The sequence below is a fragment of the Austrofundulus limnaeus genome, unplaced genomic scaffold (assembly GCF_001266775.1).
Source record: "Austrofundulus limnaeus strain Quisiro unplaced genomic scaffold, Austrofundulus_limnaeus-1.0 Scaffold70, whole genome shotgun sequence".
Taxonomy (NCBI): domain Eukaryota; kingdom Metazoa; phylum Chordata; class Actinopteri; order Cyprinodontiformes; family Rivulidae; genus Austrofundulus; species Austrofundulus limnaeus.
In genome coordinates this window covers 1,566,466-1,585,166 of record NW_013952472.1, presented here as the reverse complement: position 1 = coordinate 1,585,166, position 18,701 = coordinate 1,566,466, and the positions used below count along the sequence as shown (strand labels likewise).

The window sequence follows — 18,701 nt, the reverse complement described above, 5'->3', positions numbered from 1 at the left end:
CCATCTCTTGGCTCCGCCCCTGGCTGGAGGGCGGTGAAAACTGACAAAGTTCCTGGACGGATCAGCGGAACACGGGCTGTTCCGTGTTTCGCGGGGTCCAGCTGGCTGTGAAGGCTCTCGGCTGTAGCTACGCGGCTCTGCTCGGCGGAAGCTGCGGGTTCATAAAACTTGAAAAGACCCCGCCCACCGGACAGCCAGCCAGGCGTCTGTTTACGAAAAAGTCACGGGAGCAGCGTGGAGACATGTCACACGGTGGTGTCCACGCAGGAGGAGGAACCAGGAGTCAAATTCACCCGGACAGCCAGCTGTGAGTCTCACCATGGAGCCGCTCACCTCGCGCAGGATAATGTGACATTTCGGCTGCTGCCTTTCTGGACTCGGACACCCTGGAAGTCAATTATATGTGGATTTTGAGGAATCGCCACGCGAGTTAAAATGACGAGGCGTAAAAGACACAACCTACCGAATTGTTGCGCCTAAAAAACACCACAAAACCTTAGGTTTGGAGCACGCAGTTTTCTCTCTCTCTCCCTTTCCCTTCCCCTCCAGGCGGGTTGGACACGAGCAGGAACCACAGGGAGGATTAAAAAAATAAATAAAAAAAGAGGCAGAGAGAGAGAGAGGCGACATGGAGAGCCCGACCGAGAACCCGACCAGGGCTGCGGAATATCTGAAAGAGCTGAACAAGATCATAGAGACCCAGCAGGAGCTGCTGGAGCGGCAGAGGGGCCGGATAGAGGAGCTGGAGCAGCAAGTGTCCGACTTGTGCGCAGAGAACGGCTGCCTGAAGGATCAGTACCAGCGGCACCTGGCAACCTGCAGGCTGCTGGCGCTGGGAGCCATCAAGGAGCACGGCACGCAGGAAAAGTAAGGCACGACAACACATTCAAAATAATAAAAAAATAAAAGAAAACCTCTGACAAACTTAGACAGCCGCTGTTTGCCCACATCTCCCTTTCAACAGGCTCTTTTTACCCAAGTTTGCCATCAAGCCTAATTAGAGGCTGGTCGCGCAGCTGCGTTCAGCTCCGTCTCTCCGCTGAAAACGAGCCGCTGGATTTCACACGACAGCAGAAAACTGCTGCTGTTTGCCTGATGTGGATCCATTAAGGAGAGCCTGACCATAGCAACCAGCATCCCTCACAGCGCGCTGAGCAACCAGGGAAATAAATAAATAATAAAAAAAAACCCCACAATGCTTGTTTCAACATGAACCAGCGTCAAACAGAATGAAATGCTTTATGTTCTGAACTCTCTTGAGCACAAAAGCGTTCAAAAATAAAATGCCTAGCATATCTTGAATTAATGCATATCGCCCGCCTGAGTTAAGTCATGATGACATGTGGCAGAGTTATTGTTGTTTTGAAGTTTGTTAAAGTTGGGAACATCTTGACTTGAACTCAAAAAAACAGTGCTGACATCCTTCTGCTTATAGCGAACAATAGTTTTGATTAGCGGATTAGCTTTTTCACTAACTTTGAAAACCATTCGTGGACCAATTAGCTTCCGCTAAATTAGGTTTTGCCAACTTTTGATGATGCCTTTATTGTCATTGTACAGAGCACAATGAAGTCACAGTTAAGAACACCCTATTCAAGAAGACACACATGACAAAACATGGGGGAACAGGTGAACAGGCCATGCAGGCAACTAGGGCTGCCACGATTAGTCGATTAGTCGACGACTAATCGATTATTAAAATAATCGATGACTAATTTAATAATCGATTAATCGTTTTTTTGTTCTTTACTTTGTTTTTCTCTCCAAACTGCTTTGACACCTTCCACTGCCACGTCTGCCTTTCTGTCCTTGACACACATGCACAGTAGTGGTAACTGGGGTAGGCCGTGGACGTCACAAGACATTATACAGACAGGCTCTGGTATCATGGCTACCTGGCAACAGAGCTCAAAAGTGTGGGATGATTTTAAGAAAATGAAACAGAAACCTGTGCAATATCTGCAGAGCAGAACTTGCCTTCCATAGCAATTATTTTTAGTTAGCATATAGCTAAAATCAAACCTTGGTTATATAATAGCAGCTGCATTCTGACGTGATAAGCTGTGTTTTAAATTCAATTAACGCATGATCCGATTAGTCGACTAATCGAAAAAAATAATGGGTGATTAATCGATTATAAAAATAATCGTTTGTGGCAGCCCTATAGCGGCAACCGGCAGGGGTCGCGCTTCCTTTTAAACAGTCCGCTAACAGCTTACTGACCCCTAATTCACACTAGATGTGGTTCTGTTCTGTTCTGGTCCGGCCCGACCCCCGCAGCAAATACACAACCATTATAATCAGAGTGTTCACACTGGCTCCACACACTGCAGTGAGCGGAAGGTGATCCGCCAAAATTAGATTTCAACCCTATTTTTGCCGGATGCCGGAGTTGCTCCGGAGTCGATCTACAGAGATCATGTTTCATCAGCGGGAAAAGGAACAAGCACAACATCTGTGTTTTCAAAATAATTCACCAAAGGCAGACTAATTTTGTTGAAATCCCAACTGTTATAATAGATATATGGATATATTTGTATACAAAATGTATTGTTTTGTTTGGGGAGCAGATGGGAACATGGCGTGCTGCGTACGGATACACACAATACATGTGGGTTTTATTCTGAAATCAGACGTTTCAAAAGGACAACATCGATGCAGTTTCAGCTGTGTTTGGAGTCCATCTTCCACAGAATTAAACATTTTGCTCTGACTTCCATATTTAATACTGGATTTGTCGTGCGATCTTGTGTTTCCTGCACACGCTTCTCAGACCTCCTCTGTGATTCGCAATGGAGCAGAGCGAACGCAGTGTAAATTGGGGTGCAAACGAACAGCAGTGAACTGCACACTGCAGCGGAGCCGCATCTAGTGTAAATGATGGGTAACCAGCTATTAACAGGTTTACGTTAGTCCCATCAGTCTTCAGCTTGAAAGAGACAAAGATATGTGATGCAGATTGAGAGACAGACTGTGTCCAAATTCAGGGGCTACATCCTCCAAAGGCCGAATTTGTCGTCCGCTTACATCACTGCGTTGCACCGAAGGCTGTCCAAATTCGAAGACTCCTCTGATCTCAGCTCACAAATGCGTCCTCCTTTTTCCCCCTCGATTTGAGGGACGGTCCAGTGGATCCTTGTCCAGCCTATCCCATGGTTGTGTCCAAATTCAGGGGCTGGGTCCGTCAAAGTACCACCAGACCTGTCCTCAAATCAGGGGAAAATAAAGACACATTTGTGGGCTGCGATTGGATGAGCTTTCAGATTTGGACAGCCTTCAAATTCAGCCTTCGAAGGATGTAGCTCCTGAATTTGGACACACCCACAGTTATCTTGGCAGTAAGCGATTAGCTGTTAGCCTCCACTTTAGCATTAGGAAAACTATATTTTTAATTTGCGGATTATGAGTTTGGTTAGCTGTGCCCACCACTAATGTGTAATGTGTTTATAAATCCAGTGATTAGATATTTTGACAACAGACAATCAGCACTGACTCCAGCAGTTAGTTTTAAGCAGTGAGCTTGCACAATGAGTGATAGTTGTGTTGTGAATGATTTTCAGTTACTACCACATCAACCCTTAGCTCAATATTTGCAAAACTGTTCTAATTAAAGCCATTCTTGAGTTTTCGTAGCTCAGTTGGCTGTGGTGGCTGTCTTGAAATGAGTTTGCTCCAAACGTTAATCGCTTGTAGATGTACACTCGATAATTACTTTCTGAAAGTCTCATTAAAATCCGTCCAGACATTTAGGAGATATTTTGCAGAGTTGACTCAAAATAGTTATAGGCAAAATCTGTTCAAAATACATGTTAAGGATGACTCTGAGCTACTACCACATCAAATATTAGATCAATATCCATAAAATTGACTGGTTTATAACTATTTTTTATGGTCTGTTTACAGTTTCGGACATCTTAAATCAGGTTGACTGTCAGTGGTGTTAGATGTAGATCAGCATAATATTTCATAAACGAATAGACGGCTTTATGTTTTTTTTTTTTAAATCAAAATGTGTTCAGCGTTTGAGATATTTTGCTAACAGACGTATGAACACTGGATCAAAAACAAATGCAGATCTATGATGCAGTTCTGTGCTTCAGGGCAGGTTAAGTCGGAGCGCAGTCAGTGATTCTACAACATACTCTGAAAGTCAAACACTTAGAAGGAGCTACTGTCCATGTTAGAGTTCACCCTCTGTTAGCTCCCCCCATCCCACTGCATGCAGACATTTAACTCAGGCTCTGACAGCCCGCGGGATCATGTGATCGAGCTTGACCTTTGTCTCCGGGGATGTGTTGGTGTCACTGGGATCAGTGGCAGCAAATCAATACTGTTGACTCAGGGCCTGTGCGTGTCTCTGCTGGTTGATCAAAACAGAGACTCATGAGAACAGGACGCTGACCTTTTGGCCCTGTCCACACTGGAATGCCGTTTTGTGATTACCCATAGTTTTCTTTTTTTACATTTGTGTAATAGTTTCAATCCTGCGTCTACAGGGAAACGTTTACTGAGCTTAGGAAACCAGGTTCCAGAGTGAGAGAAACGCCACCTTTTTAGTTTTCAGTGGGACAGCCTAAGCACAACCTTTTGAAAACAATGTCATAGCTTCACCTCTAATCTAACCTACAACCCCAGACGTAACAAAAATATCAATAATGCTTGAATTCACACTATTGTTTGTTTTTTCATTTGCCATCTCATTACTTCTGAATATATTGTGCTATTTTAGCCATTCACACATCAGAACCACAAACCAGTTCAGACTTTTGGTTTATGAAACTCATACATGTTTTAAAAGATTTATCTGAATTACAATGTTTTCTTATAAAAGTACGCACAGAAGCTATATTTAAAAATCTGATCAGTATACTTCCGTTTTTGTCTTTTATGCTTCTTTTAGATCAGGGCTATTCAATTGGAGGCCCCTGGGCCACATTACGCCCACTGGTGACCAAAATCCGGCCCACCAATTGTTTCATTAAGTTCATTGGTTCTTAAGCCCAACCCCTCAGTTTTCTACTTTAATTATAAGTTCTTTAAATTGAACATAGACATGTATGGTATACAGAAACGTCAGAATCTTGCCCAAAAGCTGGTAAAAAACCACTTGAATGAAAACCCAAGACACTTAAAGCTACAAGCAGTAGAATATAAAATTATGATAAGTAAAAATAAAATTGGTTTAAAAATGTGGCAAGGCAAAAATGTCAAAAGTAATATTTGTGTCAGTTGTTTTTGAATTTGTTTTAATATCACTTCTTTTATTACATTGGGCTCTATGTTGTACTCATGATTAAATGCAGCAAAGTAAACTAATTCAAAGGTAACAGATCTTTGTAATACTTGGTTTATTTACATATAGACTTTAATTGCTGGATGTTCGGCCCCTCAGCTGTTGGCCTGCACTAACTGTGGCCCCCAGAGCAATTTAGTTGAATAGCCCTGTTTTTAGATTGTAGCTATTTTTCTGCTTTTATTTGTACTTTTGTTACATTTTAGCTTTTAGCTTACATTTTATTACATTTAGCTTTTAGCTTACCTTTTCCTACATTTAGTTTCTAGCTTACATTTTCCTACATTTAGCTTCTAGCTTACCTTTTACTACATTTAGCGTTTGTCTAGCCTTTGGCTACATTTAGCTTCTGGTTAGTCACATTTAGCTTATAGTAAGGCTTTGACTGCATTTAGCTTCTGGTTAGGCTTTGACTGCATTTAGCTTCTGGTTAGGCTTTGACTGCATTTAGCTTCTGGTTAGGCTTTGACTGCGTTTAGCTTCTGGTTAGCCTTTGACTGCATTTAGTTCATAATTAGCCTTTGACTGCATTTAGCTTCTAGCTTGAATTAGACTTAATTTAGCTTTCAGCTTGCTTTTGCTACTTTTGGCAATTTAACTTTTACCTGTAGAACACATTGAAATGTCAGTTCCCACAAAAACAGTTTTTTACATCTACTTCTGCATACATGCTCTATTTTTTATTGGCAAGCTACCATTTTTTAAGCTGTTATCTATTGGTTTTCTTCTTTTAGCTTTTAATGTTCTGCTTCTTTTAGCTTTAACACCACAATTTTGGTCCCTTCAGCAACATTCAACCAAGTCATTCAGCACTCAGCAGTCATGCTGCCTTTGTCGCCTTACTGCAGTATTTTGGGTTGTTTTGTGTTTCTGTGTGGATGAAAACATTTCTAGAAACAATCCTGTGTTCATGAGGACCGTTTTGGTAAGACAGTGTTTCTCAGTGACCAGGGATTTTTTTTTCTCATTGGGGAACCATTAAACGTTCTGTGTGATTTCTGCAGTGATATTCTGTCGATCCCTCATCCCGTCACAGTTCGGTTCTGATGGACGTTGCTCTGACGAGGACTGTGTCATCAGCTCGCCACCTGATGGAAATAAACCCAGCTGCGTGGCGTGCTACATGAACTATACGAGGTTTAAAATGCCAGTTAAAAGCTGGAATTTAAAGAACGCCTGAAGCAATTCTGATTCAACGATCTGCAAAGGTCATGTTAGAAAATGTAATTTAGATTATTGTAGTGTGTGCTCGGAAGTTAAACTGTCTAGACGTTCAGGGTCAGGCACGTTGAGTCTATGGTCAGCAGAAAAAAATTAAAAAGAAGCCTAGATGTATTTGCCTTTAGCTTTTTCATTTTTTTCCAGAGGATTTCCCAGAAATTCCTGCTTGCTCTACTTTATCAGCCTTTTTCTCTCCATATCAAAGCGAGGATTGAGCAGCTGCAGGACAGCCAGGAGACATTTAGCTGTTCTGATATATGTGCTTCATTATTTTTATGTATCAGCAAACCTGGAAAGCACGATCCGTTTTAGTTTCCACTGCACCGTTCATTTGAAAGTTTGTGTGTGACCAGAGCAAACACGGGTTGATAAAGAAACCCTTTATGTGGCGTTTATCATGAACCCAATCACCTACTGTACATTTTTAATCAGATGCACTTATGCTTTTCTCTAGCAAAGACCGTCATTCTTTGTTTTTCCTCGGGGCACAGTGGCTTTGAGTGTGCAAATGTTGACATAAATTGTGATCACATAATCAACTGAAAAAACACCCTGATGCAAATCTAAGACCACGTGTCTGAATATCAACACTATCTGCAAACAGAAGACAATAACCTTGTTTGAAGAGGCATCTTTGTTTCCTCATGAATATCCTGCACCTTAGGGAAGGTGAGGCATATCTGCCTTCTAGTGACACAACAACCTAAAGTACTTTATGCCAGCAAGCCAGGAATGTCGACAAAGCTTTTTTTGTTATGAAAAGGGTGTCTCTTTTCATTCTCGGCGCTGTAGTCATTGCTTCCTGCTTGTCATAAGTAGCTGACGAGCTCTGAATGTGGGGGAAACTGAGCCATTAACCAGACCGGTTGTCTTTCTGAGGGGGTAAAATTAGCTTTAAAGGAATACGTTAGCTTTCAAAGAGAGAGGTCTTGTCGTCCATTAGAGAAGGTTATGTCCCAACTGAACTCTGCCTCACATTTTTGAGGTTTAAACTGTTTAACAAGGACAAACGAGCAAATTTAAAGCCAAGCTAGTCTGTTTTCAGTCTCTTGTTAGCTTCTTATTTATTATGAAAAATTGTGCAGTTTATATAATTTCTACCAACAAGGAATGGGGATGTATTTTTGTAGCAAGTTGTGAAGATATAGTTTAGTTTTTTTGGTTGTGTTATTGTTCTCGAGACATGCAGGCCAAATCGGTCACTGTATTTAATTTGAAGTTGAAGTCAAAGTTGCTTATTGCAATTTCTAAAACATAAAAAAGATGATCCTGAATGGTGGTGTTGGACTTTACTCTAGTAGTTTCCCCAGATATATTGATTGCAATTTTGAAATGCGGGTACGCACTCTGTGTAAACAAAGTACTCTGCAGGAAGCCTGAGTCGTGTGAATGCTGTTTTATACTTTGAGTCGCACGTCTTGTTCCCCCTGCTGAGTGACAAAAAATTGTGTAACTTCCGTCTGCTCTACTGCTGCTACCCCCCGGTGACAGCCATCGTCTGCATTGCCCTCAGTCAGAGCTCTGTGACACGGACCTTGCGGCTCGGAGCGTGTGATTGGTTAGAACTTTGTGGGTGTTTGTTCATGAGGAGCAAGCAGTGGTCCAGCAGCTGTTGTTAAAAGAGCTAGAAGAGCATGAGCATGCAGCTGATGCTCACGTCTTTTTTCTATCACCACCGTTAGCAAAAAAATATTTCCTCTTCAGATTTTTCGCCCAATGCAACACTGATTGTTAAGTAAAAAAAAAAAAAGAGCACAATATTCAGCCATCATCATTGTTTTCCTAGGGAGGATTTATGTTAATTTATGGCTCGCTGCGTCTTCAGCCCATTTATACTCGGTCAAGAAATAGACGTCAGATTTTTTTGTCACTCAGCAGAGGGAACAAGAAACGTGACTCAAAATATAAAACAAGCTTCACTGACCTACATCAGGCTGGCTGTAGTGTGTGTAGGTCCATAAATACGTAGTAGTGTCCCAATACCAGCATTTTTACAAATACCTGTACTTGTATTTGTACACAATGTTTCAGATTATGCAGGTTGGAAAATGTAACATCTTTGCAGCATTATCATGCTGTATATTGGATTTGGGTGAGTACCTAAACTAAAGGACTCATACTGAGTTTGAGAAAGACTGGTATTGGGACACCACTATCCATCATAAACATAATGAAATCTGACAAGCATAGAATCTCAGAGAGAACTTTTAGGTGTAAATCTAGAAGAGAATCGGCTATAAAATTATGGGAGGTGACAGCAAATTATATTCTGAAACGTGAAGAGGGACCTTTTGTAGTGCACCCAAACACATTCATCTCATTGGTCTTATTTTCCTGGAGAATTGGTGAAATACACCTTGTTTTCAAGCCTATTTCATTTTACGTTGTTTTAAAAACCTTCACTTGACTTGACAAATCTGATGGCAAATGCATTTGCCATGTGTTTCCATGGATATCCCATTGTTTAAGTTTATGTTTAAGTACAGTCAATAATGTCTTATAGTCCTATTTTCAAATTTCATGTCAATTTTTAACAAAAACACGGTGGGCTGCCGTTAGACTGTCAAAGCGGCCCTTCCATCAGGCTTAACCAGTTTTCTGGGGAAACCCTGCACATGTTAGGGAAAAAATGTTTCCCATGTAAGATAAAGATGTATAATATATGACCTGAGCACTAGGGTTGGACATAATCGTATTGTGTGCAATTAATCATTAGAAAAATATTAATCGATTATTTTTTGGCATTTGACAATTAATACGATTAATGCCAGCAGGCAGGCAGTTCGCTCGGTGCTCCTCTCCGCTTCAAATATGACTAACATTAAAAAAGGTTCTGTAATTTATTAATCTAACAGCACAATTTAAATTTTGATGTACAGCCTGAAGTCTGTAATTTTGGCACAATTTGGAACAGATTTTTAGGAAGAGCAAATCTTTCTCACTAAATTGGTCATGTGACCAGGACATAAGGGTGTCCAGGGACTCCAGGGGATTAATCGTCAAATTAATCGTTACCGGCTGAATACCACAACTAATCGTGATTAATTTTTTTGCCAATATTGCCCAACCCTACTGAGCACATAAAATTATGTGCTACACCACATTATTAAACTTCATTTCTCTAAATTGAGGTTGTTTAAAGACGTATCTACAACAGGTAAGATAACTATTTATAACCTTTCCACCAGACTCCACATATGTGATCTAAACTATCCACTGCAGTAGTTTTAAACGTGGTCATCTTTGAACATCAACTCCTGCTTATAACTGTAAAACACCAGCTTGTAAACTCATATCAGTACACAGGAAAAAAAGAATCAAAGCCACATCAAAGTACACGTATCCATAAATTACATTTGGATTCCATAAAGACACAATAATATTTGAAACATGCAGCTTAATATCTACTTTCAGTCTTTGTTCAATCTACAATGAACTGAGTCATGTGATCCAGTCCTGTATCTCCTTACACGCCTTGAGCCCATTTTCAGCTTTTAAATTCAAAAATATTGTCGTTTAACATGTTATAGAGCTGAGCTGAAGGCCCCCAATTGGGTTTTTTATCTGTGAGCTGTGCTGGTTTGATACAAGTCTTCTGCTTGTATCATTTTATTAGGTTTGTACATTACCACTGCAGGGAGAAAAATCCATTTAATGTATAAAGAATTTGTAGTCACTATGGGTTTTAGTCTCAGTATGGATCATTATAGAGTTTGAGAAAATATCTGCAGAACTTAATTTTATTTTATTTTTTTATCTCCTGATTTTCTTTCTCCCTTTGAATTCTTATTTTTCATCATGTAGGAAAAGCATCAGTGCTGGAATCGCATGACTTGTTTTCTCTTAAATGCAACATGTCCTGTTTGTTGTGGTAAATGTGCAAAGTGCTGTCAGCTCTCAGTCAGTACTGGACCAAGACTTCATCTCTTAAGTGTGTCTTCATGTTGAAAAAAATGAAGTGGGGTGGGGGGGATGGTGTACAGTGCAACCCACTAGAAAGAGAAAGTTTCTTCATCTGAAAGATGCATGAACCTGTTTTCTGCCATTTTGGGTCGACTTTAAACTGAGGTCTCCCTTGTAGTACAGTTCTCGCCATATTTTTCAGCATTTTTTTGCTTTCTTTTAGAAACAAAGCAGAGATTATGTCACTGATAGTGGAACATCTGATAGAGGAACTTGTGTTGCCAAATCAACAGATTCACCTGTTAACTCTGCAGAACAAGCTCCTGGCTAAAGCAGTCACTTCTTCAACCCCTTAGTAAACATTAACTTGATCATCAGGGTCAGTTCTCCAAGTGGACTAGTCTTTTAATCTTAATGTACAACCACCCCTCATAAACCAGACGTTCCGCAGTGTCTTAGCACCAATAACGCACCTCATTGCACGTCTTAATAGATGGAGAAATCTCGGCTGCGACCTTCTTTGTGATACACCTTCATAAAGACAGATCTTATATCTTCCTCATCAGCACTCTACAAGCTTAAAAGAAAACAAACAATCTGCAAACAATCGTTACTTACGCCAGTGTTGCTTGCTAACAAAAACATCTGCCCGGATGTCACATCCAGTTCACATGTTGTGTTCTTCAATGATAGCCCTTAAAAGTGTTCAATTTTTTAGTAAAAGTGTTACTAACAAATTGAACTAATGCATGGCCTATGCCTAACATTTGAGTAACTTATCTATAACTTGTTTATAACAGATACATTCATATACAAGCTTCTGGCAGTGTAAATATGGTGTAAAAAGTGTAACTTGTGCTGAATTACTGCATAGCACATCAAAGTTCAGTGGTTCCACCACATGGCCATGGCAGGGCATTTGTTGGAGTCGGGAGGTAGCAGTAGCACTACATTAAATATGCTTTCCTGGCCCAGAACCTTTCTGGGTAGAGTTTGCGTGTTCTCTCTGTGCATGCGTGGATTTTCTTTGGGTACTCCGGCTTCCTCCCACAGACCAAAAACATGATTGTCAGTTTAATTGGTAACTCTGAATTGTCCCTAGGTGTGAGTTAGAGAGTGAGTGGTTGTTTGTCTCTCTGTGGCCCTGTGATGGACTTGTGACCTGTCCAGGGTGTATCCCGTCCCTCACACTGTGACTGCTGGATATGTACACCAGTGACTCCCGTGACCCTGAAAGGAAGAAGTGGGTTAAGATAATGGATGGATGTCCGCTTTAATAAGATTGTCAGTAGTGGGGTCGGAGTGGTGTAGCAATAGTGCTACGTTGCTACAATCTCTGCTCCTCATCTGGAAGTAACAGAACTTTTGATGAGGCAGGGGTGGGATTTTACATTGACGGGTGCTTGGTTCTGTTGACAGGGCAGGGTGCCCTCCTTGAATAATGGTAGGGGAAACACTAAAATGTACTGAAACGATTATGTGACACCAGATTAGAGCGATCAGGAGCAACAAGGGAATGGTCAGCAATCGCATGCCATTCAGATCGCCTCTATCTTTGGCTGCAGGGTTACCCTTTAACTGAAAACCTTTATGCCATTTGTCTGTATAATCTCTTCCCCACAGTTGGAGAAGGTAAAAGGATGTCCTGCCTCTTCCCTGAATGCAGTCCAGCATAAAGTCACTTGACAGTGGATGTGATGAAGGCTTTTCTCTGCTACTGGTTGAATCAGAGTTCATCACTCGCAATCCGGACTCGTCTCCAGGGTCTGTGTTGGAAATGGTGCCTGCAAGCGCTTTTCATTTCTTATCTGAGAGCCGGTAGATGCATCCGTCTTCTCACATTTAGCATTCAAACTTTGTCTGGGGCCCAGATAGCTGTCCGAGTGTAAACAATATTTGGGAAAGCTGGCGTGATTTGCTTGGAGGGATAACTTCCTCGGCTGGGAGAAGGCAAACAGCTGACATGTGGTTTTCTGTTTGCAGAGACGTATTAAAGGGGTATCTGAATGCAGATCTTGGCAGTGGAAGCTCTCAAACCCTTGTTTTGGCAGCTTACTACTACCTCTGGCGTCCAACAAAGAGAGGAGTGTTTGTTCGTTTGCTGACAGAATAAAGAAGTGATGCAATCAGAAGTGTCACGACAAGCTGGGTTTGTCCCAAGTGATGGTTTTATTTTGGCTGTCATTTTAATTGATCATAACCCCGAAGAAGCAAATGTAATCCTAAACGATCACTTACTAATGAATGACGTCTCATTTGTGCTGCGAGTGTCTCGTGGAGCTGTTGATTCATCTTGTTTTGGCCCCGATGTGTGCCAGAGCGTCTCCCGCCTCGCTGCCACTGATCCAGGTTTGTCAGGCAGACGCCACGCACGGCGCGGTCTTGTTTGTCTGTATGAGGTTTACGTTAATTGCCTTATTTTTAGCTGCCATTAAACTGCAAATGCTTTGATGTTCCAGACCTGCAGTTTAATGTGTTTAAGTTAAAGCAGCTGCATAATTATGCAAATGACAAATTTGGACAGAAAGTGAACATTATAAGAAAAAAAAAGCATTTTAGTGGACTTAACCGCCTCGTTTTTTCAGAAAACGCTGGACAGCTGTGGCACCCAGAAAATCTTGATTTTGAAAATGTGAACTTCATGTGTTTTTTTATTTTATTTTATTATTTTTTTTGTGTGTGTCTTTAAACCCAGCAGTGGTTTCGAAGTTAAAACAGAAGACGTTATTATTTCTCTGCTGCATCGCCTCATCTTTAGAAACTCTTTGGATGTGTTTGCAATGCGGGGAGAGTTTAGTTTTTTGAAAGCGATTCTGGTTTTAAATTAGGTCCGCATTAGTCTATTTTTATTACAGTTGTGCCAATTTTATTCAGCTGTGTAATAGATCTCAGTTGCAGGCAGATCAGTTTATTCCCCGGACTCGTCTGCAGCTCTGCTCTGTTGAAATAATACGTGCACAATGTCATTTGGCATTGCCTTTCTATCTGCACGTGTTGCCACTGAGCCAGCGACAAGGATCGTTCAGTTAATCCCATTTTATTGTCTGTAAATTTTGTCTTTCTGGAGTTATGGAAACAAGATCATGGAGGGAAAGAAGCTCAGGGTAGATGGTGTTTGCTGATGAGCTGCTTCTATTCCACATTTTCCTGAGAATGAAGTTTACCTCCTGCTTGAACAAAGATAATGAATAGTTAAAACCTGATTTGAATTGTTTTTTTCCTCAAAAGTTAACAAGTCGAACAATCGAACTCATAACACTTTGTGCACCCTCCACAATGTCTAACAGATAAGGAGTCAAACTATGCTAATGTGCTATAATGTAGTCCCGAATGTCTGCTGGTGTTTGAGCTGTGTGGAAATAACAAGCCGAGCTTCTCATTTCTTCAGCAACCCGAGGCGACGTGTGTGTCTGTCTGTGTGTGCACTTTTGAATTTCATGGCGAATGCAGCTCGAGCATCGCATCATTCAAAAGAACTAAACAATCATGGTTTTAAATTCTAAAACTTGCATGGTTTTTGAAAGATGTGCTTGCAGTATTGTGATGATAATTATGATAATCAGTTGTGATGAACCCACTTTTTTCCACTCCTCTTGTTCTGCTTTGTCATCATGACACTCACAACCCTTGCTGTGTTGTAGTGGTTTGATCAAGAGCAGTGAGTCTGTCTGATTGACCAAATACATTATTATTGGGGATGTTAAGATAATTGTATTCATGCTGAGTTGTGGATGCACAAATGCAGCTACAGAGCAGCTCATGTTGCTGCAGTTTTGGAATTAAATCTAGATGCATCTCTCTATAAAATTAAATTATAATGTGTTCAAACATGTTTGTTTCTGTATGAATCCATTAGGAAAAATACCATAAAAATATAAATGTGTAGTTATATGCGAACAGATATTCTGTTTTCATGTCTTTTAGGCCCAGTTTTTATTATTATTATTATTTTTTGTAAAATCGTTGTATTCAACCATTTGTGTACACATCAACACTGCATGTTTCCTCTGAAACTGATGTTTTTTGAACACAGCTCTCAGAGTGGATGTTTTTGGGCACTTCCCCTGCAGAAGTGTGAACCAGTCATCAACATTTAACAACTGCTGATAGCAAAGTTCTGTTTGTCCGACTCCCCCTTTTCAACATGTATGCTCCACCTCAGGACCAAATAAAGGTTGCTGTTTGGGTCAGGGTCGGGCTTTGATTAAATTTGAAAGATTCTGGTTCCTCGTTTTGATTCCGATTTGCAATGATTCCTGATTCTGATTCTGTTTAGAAGCAGGGTGCAAAACGTTTGCCTGTTTTAAAGTAGGTAGCTGCAAAAATTATTCCATCTAACCAAGTTTTACAAGCTTAAAGACAAAAAGTACTTTTGATCTTGTTTTGAGACTGATGTTCTAAGCAGGAGCAGAATCGAGGACAGAACCCTGAGCAGTTTTTAATCCTGTTGGTTGTGCGCCCTCTTTTATTAAAGTTAAGCCACACTTTAGATCGCCGCTGCACACTGTCCGTTTGTGCTCACACTACCTGTGGATTCTTCTTTGTTGGCGTTTGTGTGGCCAAACTGACCTTTTCTTTTTTGGTTATTGGTGACTTCTTTGGCGTCGAAATTAAGAATTGAAATGTAAAAATTCAAACAATTCCGGGAGAATCAAAGCGTTTAAACGTTTATTGATTCTCAAGTCTCGATGCTCAACCCTAGTTATGGTTGGGCGATATTGGCAAAAAAATAATCACAATAAATTGTGGCATTTAGCCGAATATGGTTAATATGACAATTAATCGATGACAATTGCTCTCGCACGTTTTTAACTTTAAGTCAGTCACACATTGTTCTAAAATTATACTTAGAAATCATCAGTCAAACTAACTTCTTAACAGGTAAATATTGTAAGCTGTGCATTGAAACTACAGCTAGGCGGTATGATTAAAATTTTATATCACAGTATTTAAAAAAATTATCTTTATCACAGTATTGGACGGTATAAATTTTTTTCCACAGTTCAGGCTCATGTTAAAATATCATCATCAAACTGCGGTCAGCTGAAGTTACTTTCTGTAAAACAAACTATTTTTGGACTTCTATCTTTTACTGTACCTCTGTGTCACTTTTCCCCTCCTGTCTTTCCCTTTTACCCTGGTTGTAGATATTGGTCTCGCATTTTGGGCTTATGTCACATTAGCAGTGAGGGGCAGCGGTACATCCGTGAATGAGGAGGGTTGAGCAAGGTTCATTATCAGGCAAAGTGACTTCACACGTGAAGTGTATCTCTGCACACCACTGAACAGGTGTATTCTACATTCAGCCATTGCTAAAATGGGAGGTTTTTCCGTTGTCATACAATGAAAGAGATGAAATAGCCACCCGCCAGCAGTTACTGAGAAGGCTGCTCCCACAACGACACTAGCTTGCCCTGTGTGCTGCTAGTTCCTGCATGTGCGTTCAGCGGTGCTGCAGAGAAAAGCGTCCCCATGAAACAGTTACTGGCAGACTTGACGTAATGTTCCGAACGTGTTCAGGCTATTTAAACCTGCATGCTGGTTTTTGGAGAATTCATATCTTAAAGGGATCCATGATTAGTTGCAGCATTAGACTTTATTGAATAAACATTTATTTTAACTGTAAAATAAAGACTGTAAAAATACTGTAGGCTGATTTAGTTTAACAATTTTAAACTAAAAGTTTAAAAAAATATGACACGGATGGGGCCATTTTATTTACACACAAAGCATTCTGGGTAAATGATGATGTGGATAGGTCCTTGGCATGAGGCTGCTAGCGAGCTATATCCACCCTGAAGATTAATCTTGGACAATATCTGATGGTTGGCTCTGATACATAAAAGGCAATATAGCGCTGGCGCTAACGCGAAGGCTAACAGGCTAAGCTGAGGTTCTTCTTCCTTGAAGCAGCTCTGTTGTCCTCCATCCATATTTTCAGTTACAGACTGAGTCATTTCTACCTTCTCCTCTCTGTCAACGCTCTCTGGTTTCATTTAAGAGTCAATCGTCAGACATTGTCCAAGATTAACCTTCATGGTGGATATAGCTCGCTCACACTGAGGACCTATCCACGTCGTCATTTACCCAGAATGCTTTGTGTGTAAATAAAATGGCTCCGTCTGTGTTAAAATACGTTTTTAAAAATTTACAAAAGTAAGCCTACAGTATTTTTACAGTCTTTATTTTACAATTAAAATAAATGTTTATCAAATAAAGTCTAATGTTACAACTAATCAGGGATCCCTTTAACAAAAATAAGTTTTTTGGTATGAACCATTATTTTTCCCAGCTCTAATTGAAAACCTACCTTTTCCTCAATGTTCAGTGGCGGCGTGTCTTTAGTAGTACAAAAGACCACAGGCTCTTGCGTGCACTTGCTCGTGAACACTGAAATCTGTCATCACGTGGCACTAATTACAGTAACTGCAGAGTGGCAAATATTAATTGGTGACAGTTTTCCCCAATTGTACACGATACAATTTTTGCCAAACCCTCGTTCCTGTATTCACAGTTTTAGATTTAACTGCTTTGATTCTCATGCTTGGACTGCGTCTTATTAAAGCTCACATCACTGTAAAGTTTCTTATTTTTAAATAATCAAAAAATAGGGCCTTAATGGGTAACACTTTGTTTCTGATGCTATTCTTGCTGTTACTAGTGGTGTTCATCAGAGACACCGTCTGTTCAGGAGAAATGCAAAGACGCCGACATGAACGGTAACAAACACTAATGTGCTTCACCCTGATCATAAATATTAGGTTAAAAGACTAAAGCTGAGCTTGTGTTTTGCTGTTTATAATGTAAAAATTTTTTTTACTCCTTTCTGCTGAGTTACTAAGGAGCAATTGCATTAATTTTGCAGCAGGCCGTGTTGATGTGTTTAATTTCAAAATGAGACATGTTAAAGAACTTTTTTTTTCTTGGTGTAAAATTAATCCCAGCAGCTGGCATAAATGCACTCCTTTTGTTGTATTTCATTAAATCTCGATGTGTTGAGTCAAACATTGTATTTTGTGATTGAAGGTTGAATCATTTCATAGCAGCTTTTGTTGCTTGTATACCTTTTTTAACGAATCAGATTGTTGGCAGTTAATTAAGAAACATATCAGTCAGAGGCTCTTGTGTAACAGTCTTTTGTGGTACTGATTGTTAAAGTTTGATACATTTTTCATGCAGCTCTAAAAGTAATTAATAGGTTTTTTTGGACCTTCAGTTTTTTTTTCTTCCCAGAGCATGCTTATATATCACAACAGAGCCTATTGGCTTCATTCACGCTGCAACATAATGTGGCCCAAATTTTATTTCTATATTTTTTTTCAATGTCTATAAGTAACTGATTGTGACAAATCAGATTTTTGCACATGGTACTAAATTAGAGACCTATCTAATTTGATGTCACCTTTCATCTGACTGGGGTCAGGGTATAGATCAGTCCACTGATATTAATGACTCCAATGTCCTGTAGTTTAAAACTTGGAACTCTACACATCTTCATTTGTGTCATTTCCAGATACTAATGAAGAAAGTTTTGTAGCTGATGGACTAAATGTTGGATCCAGTTTTGTATATTTATACATTCTGATTAGGGGTGTCCCGATACCAGTTTTTTCAAGACTGAGTACAAGTACGAGTACTTCAGTTTAGGTACTCACCGATACCGATACCAAGTAGCGGGGTTCGTGTGGATTATCTGTTCAACTTGTTGAATATTAAACAGAATGAAAATGAAATGCAATTATCATAGAAAAATTGATGGGTAAATATTATGTTTGACAATAAAAAGGTAGTGCAAACTCTGACAAGTAGATAACTTGGTATATTTATCACACCATAACTTTTGAAACCATTTATTTTATTTCAAACAGGCTCTTTTTACTAAGGCCACACTCCCTCTGAATGTATTAATACAAATACTACAAAACAAATGCTGTTGCATACATTAAAAAACAAAATAAGTTATTTTTATACATTTTCCTCAACATACAACTACCAAATTTAAATTAAAATGTAAACTATAACGTAAATTTTAGCAGCACATCTATAGAAGTTTACTCTGCTTCAGTCTTAAACTGTTAACAAAAAAAATGACTAATAGTAATAAAGTGCAGTAAATTTCAGTTCAAATTTAAATGGAACAACTAAAACAAAATCTCAGAAGAACCTGAGGGAAAAATAAAATGCTTTTACAACAAACTTCCTTCCATATTCTGCTTATGTCTTAGTTTGTTCTACAAGAAAGAAAAAACAGCATTGAAGTTACTGCAACAACTGCATATAGTGC

The 18,701-nt window shown here is 39.8% G+C and overlaps 1 protein-coding gene across 1 annotated transcript in view; it reads left to right on the top strand.

Moving 5' to 3' along the window:
* Positions 1 to 4: 4 nt before the first annotated feature.
* The window catches only part of LOC106519059 (IQ motif and SEC7 domain-containing protein 1), a gene marked incomplete at both ends in the record, with an annotated part of 51,032 nt that continues 32,335 nt past the window's right edge, over positions 5 to 18,701 (top strand). Inside the window, 1 exon segment of the mRNA XM_014010572.1 lies at positions 5 to 867. Coding sequence (XP_013866026.1) covers positions 629 to 867 — 239 coding nt within the window.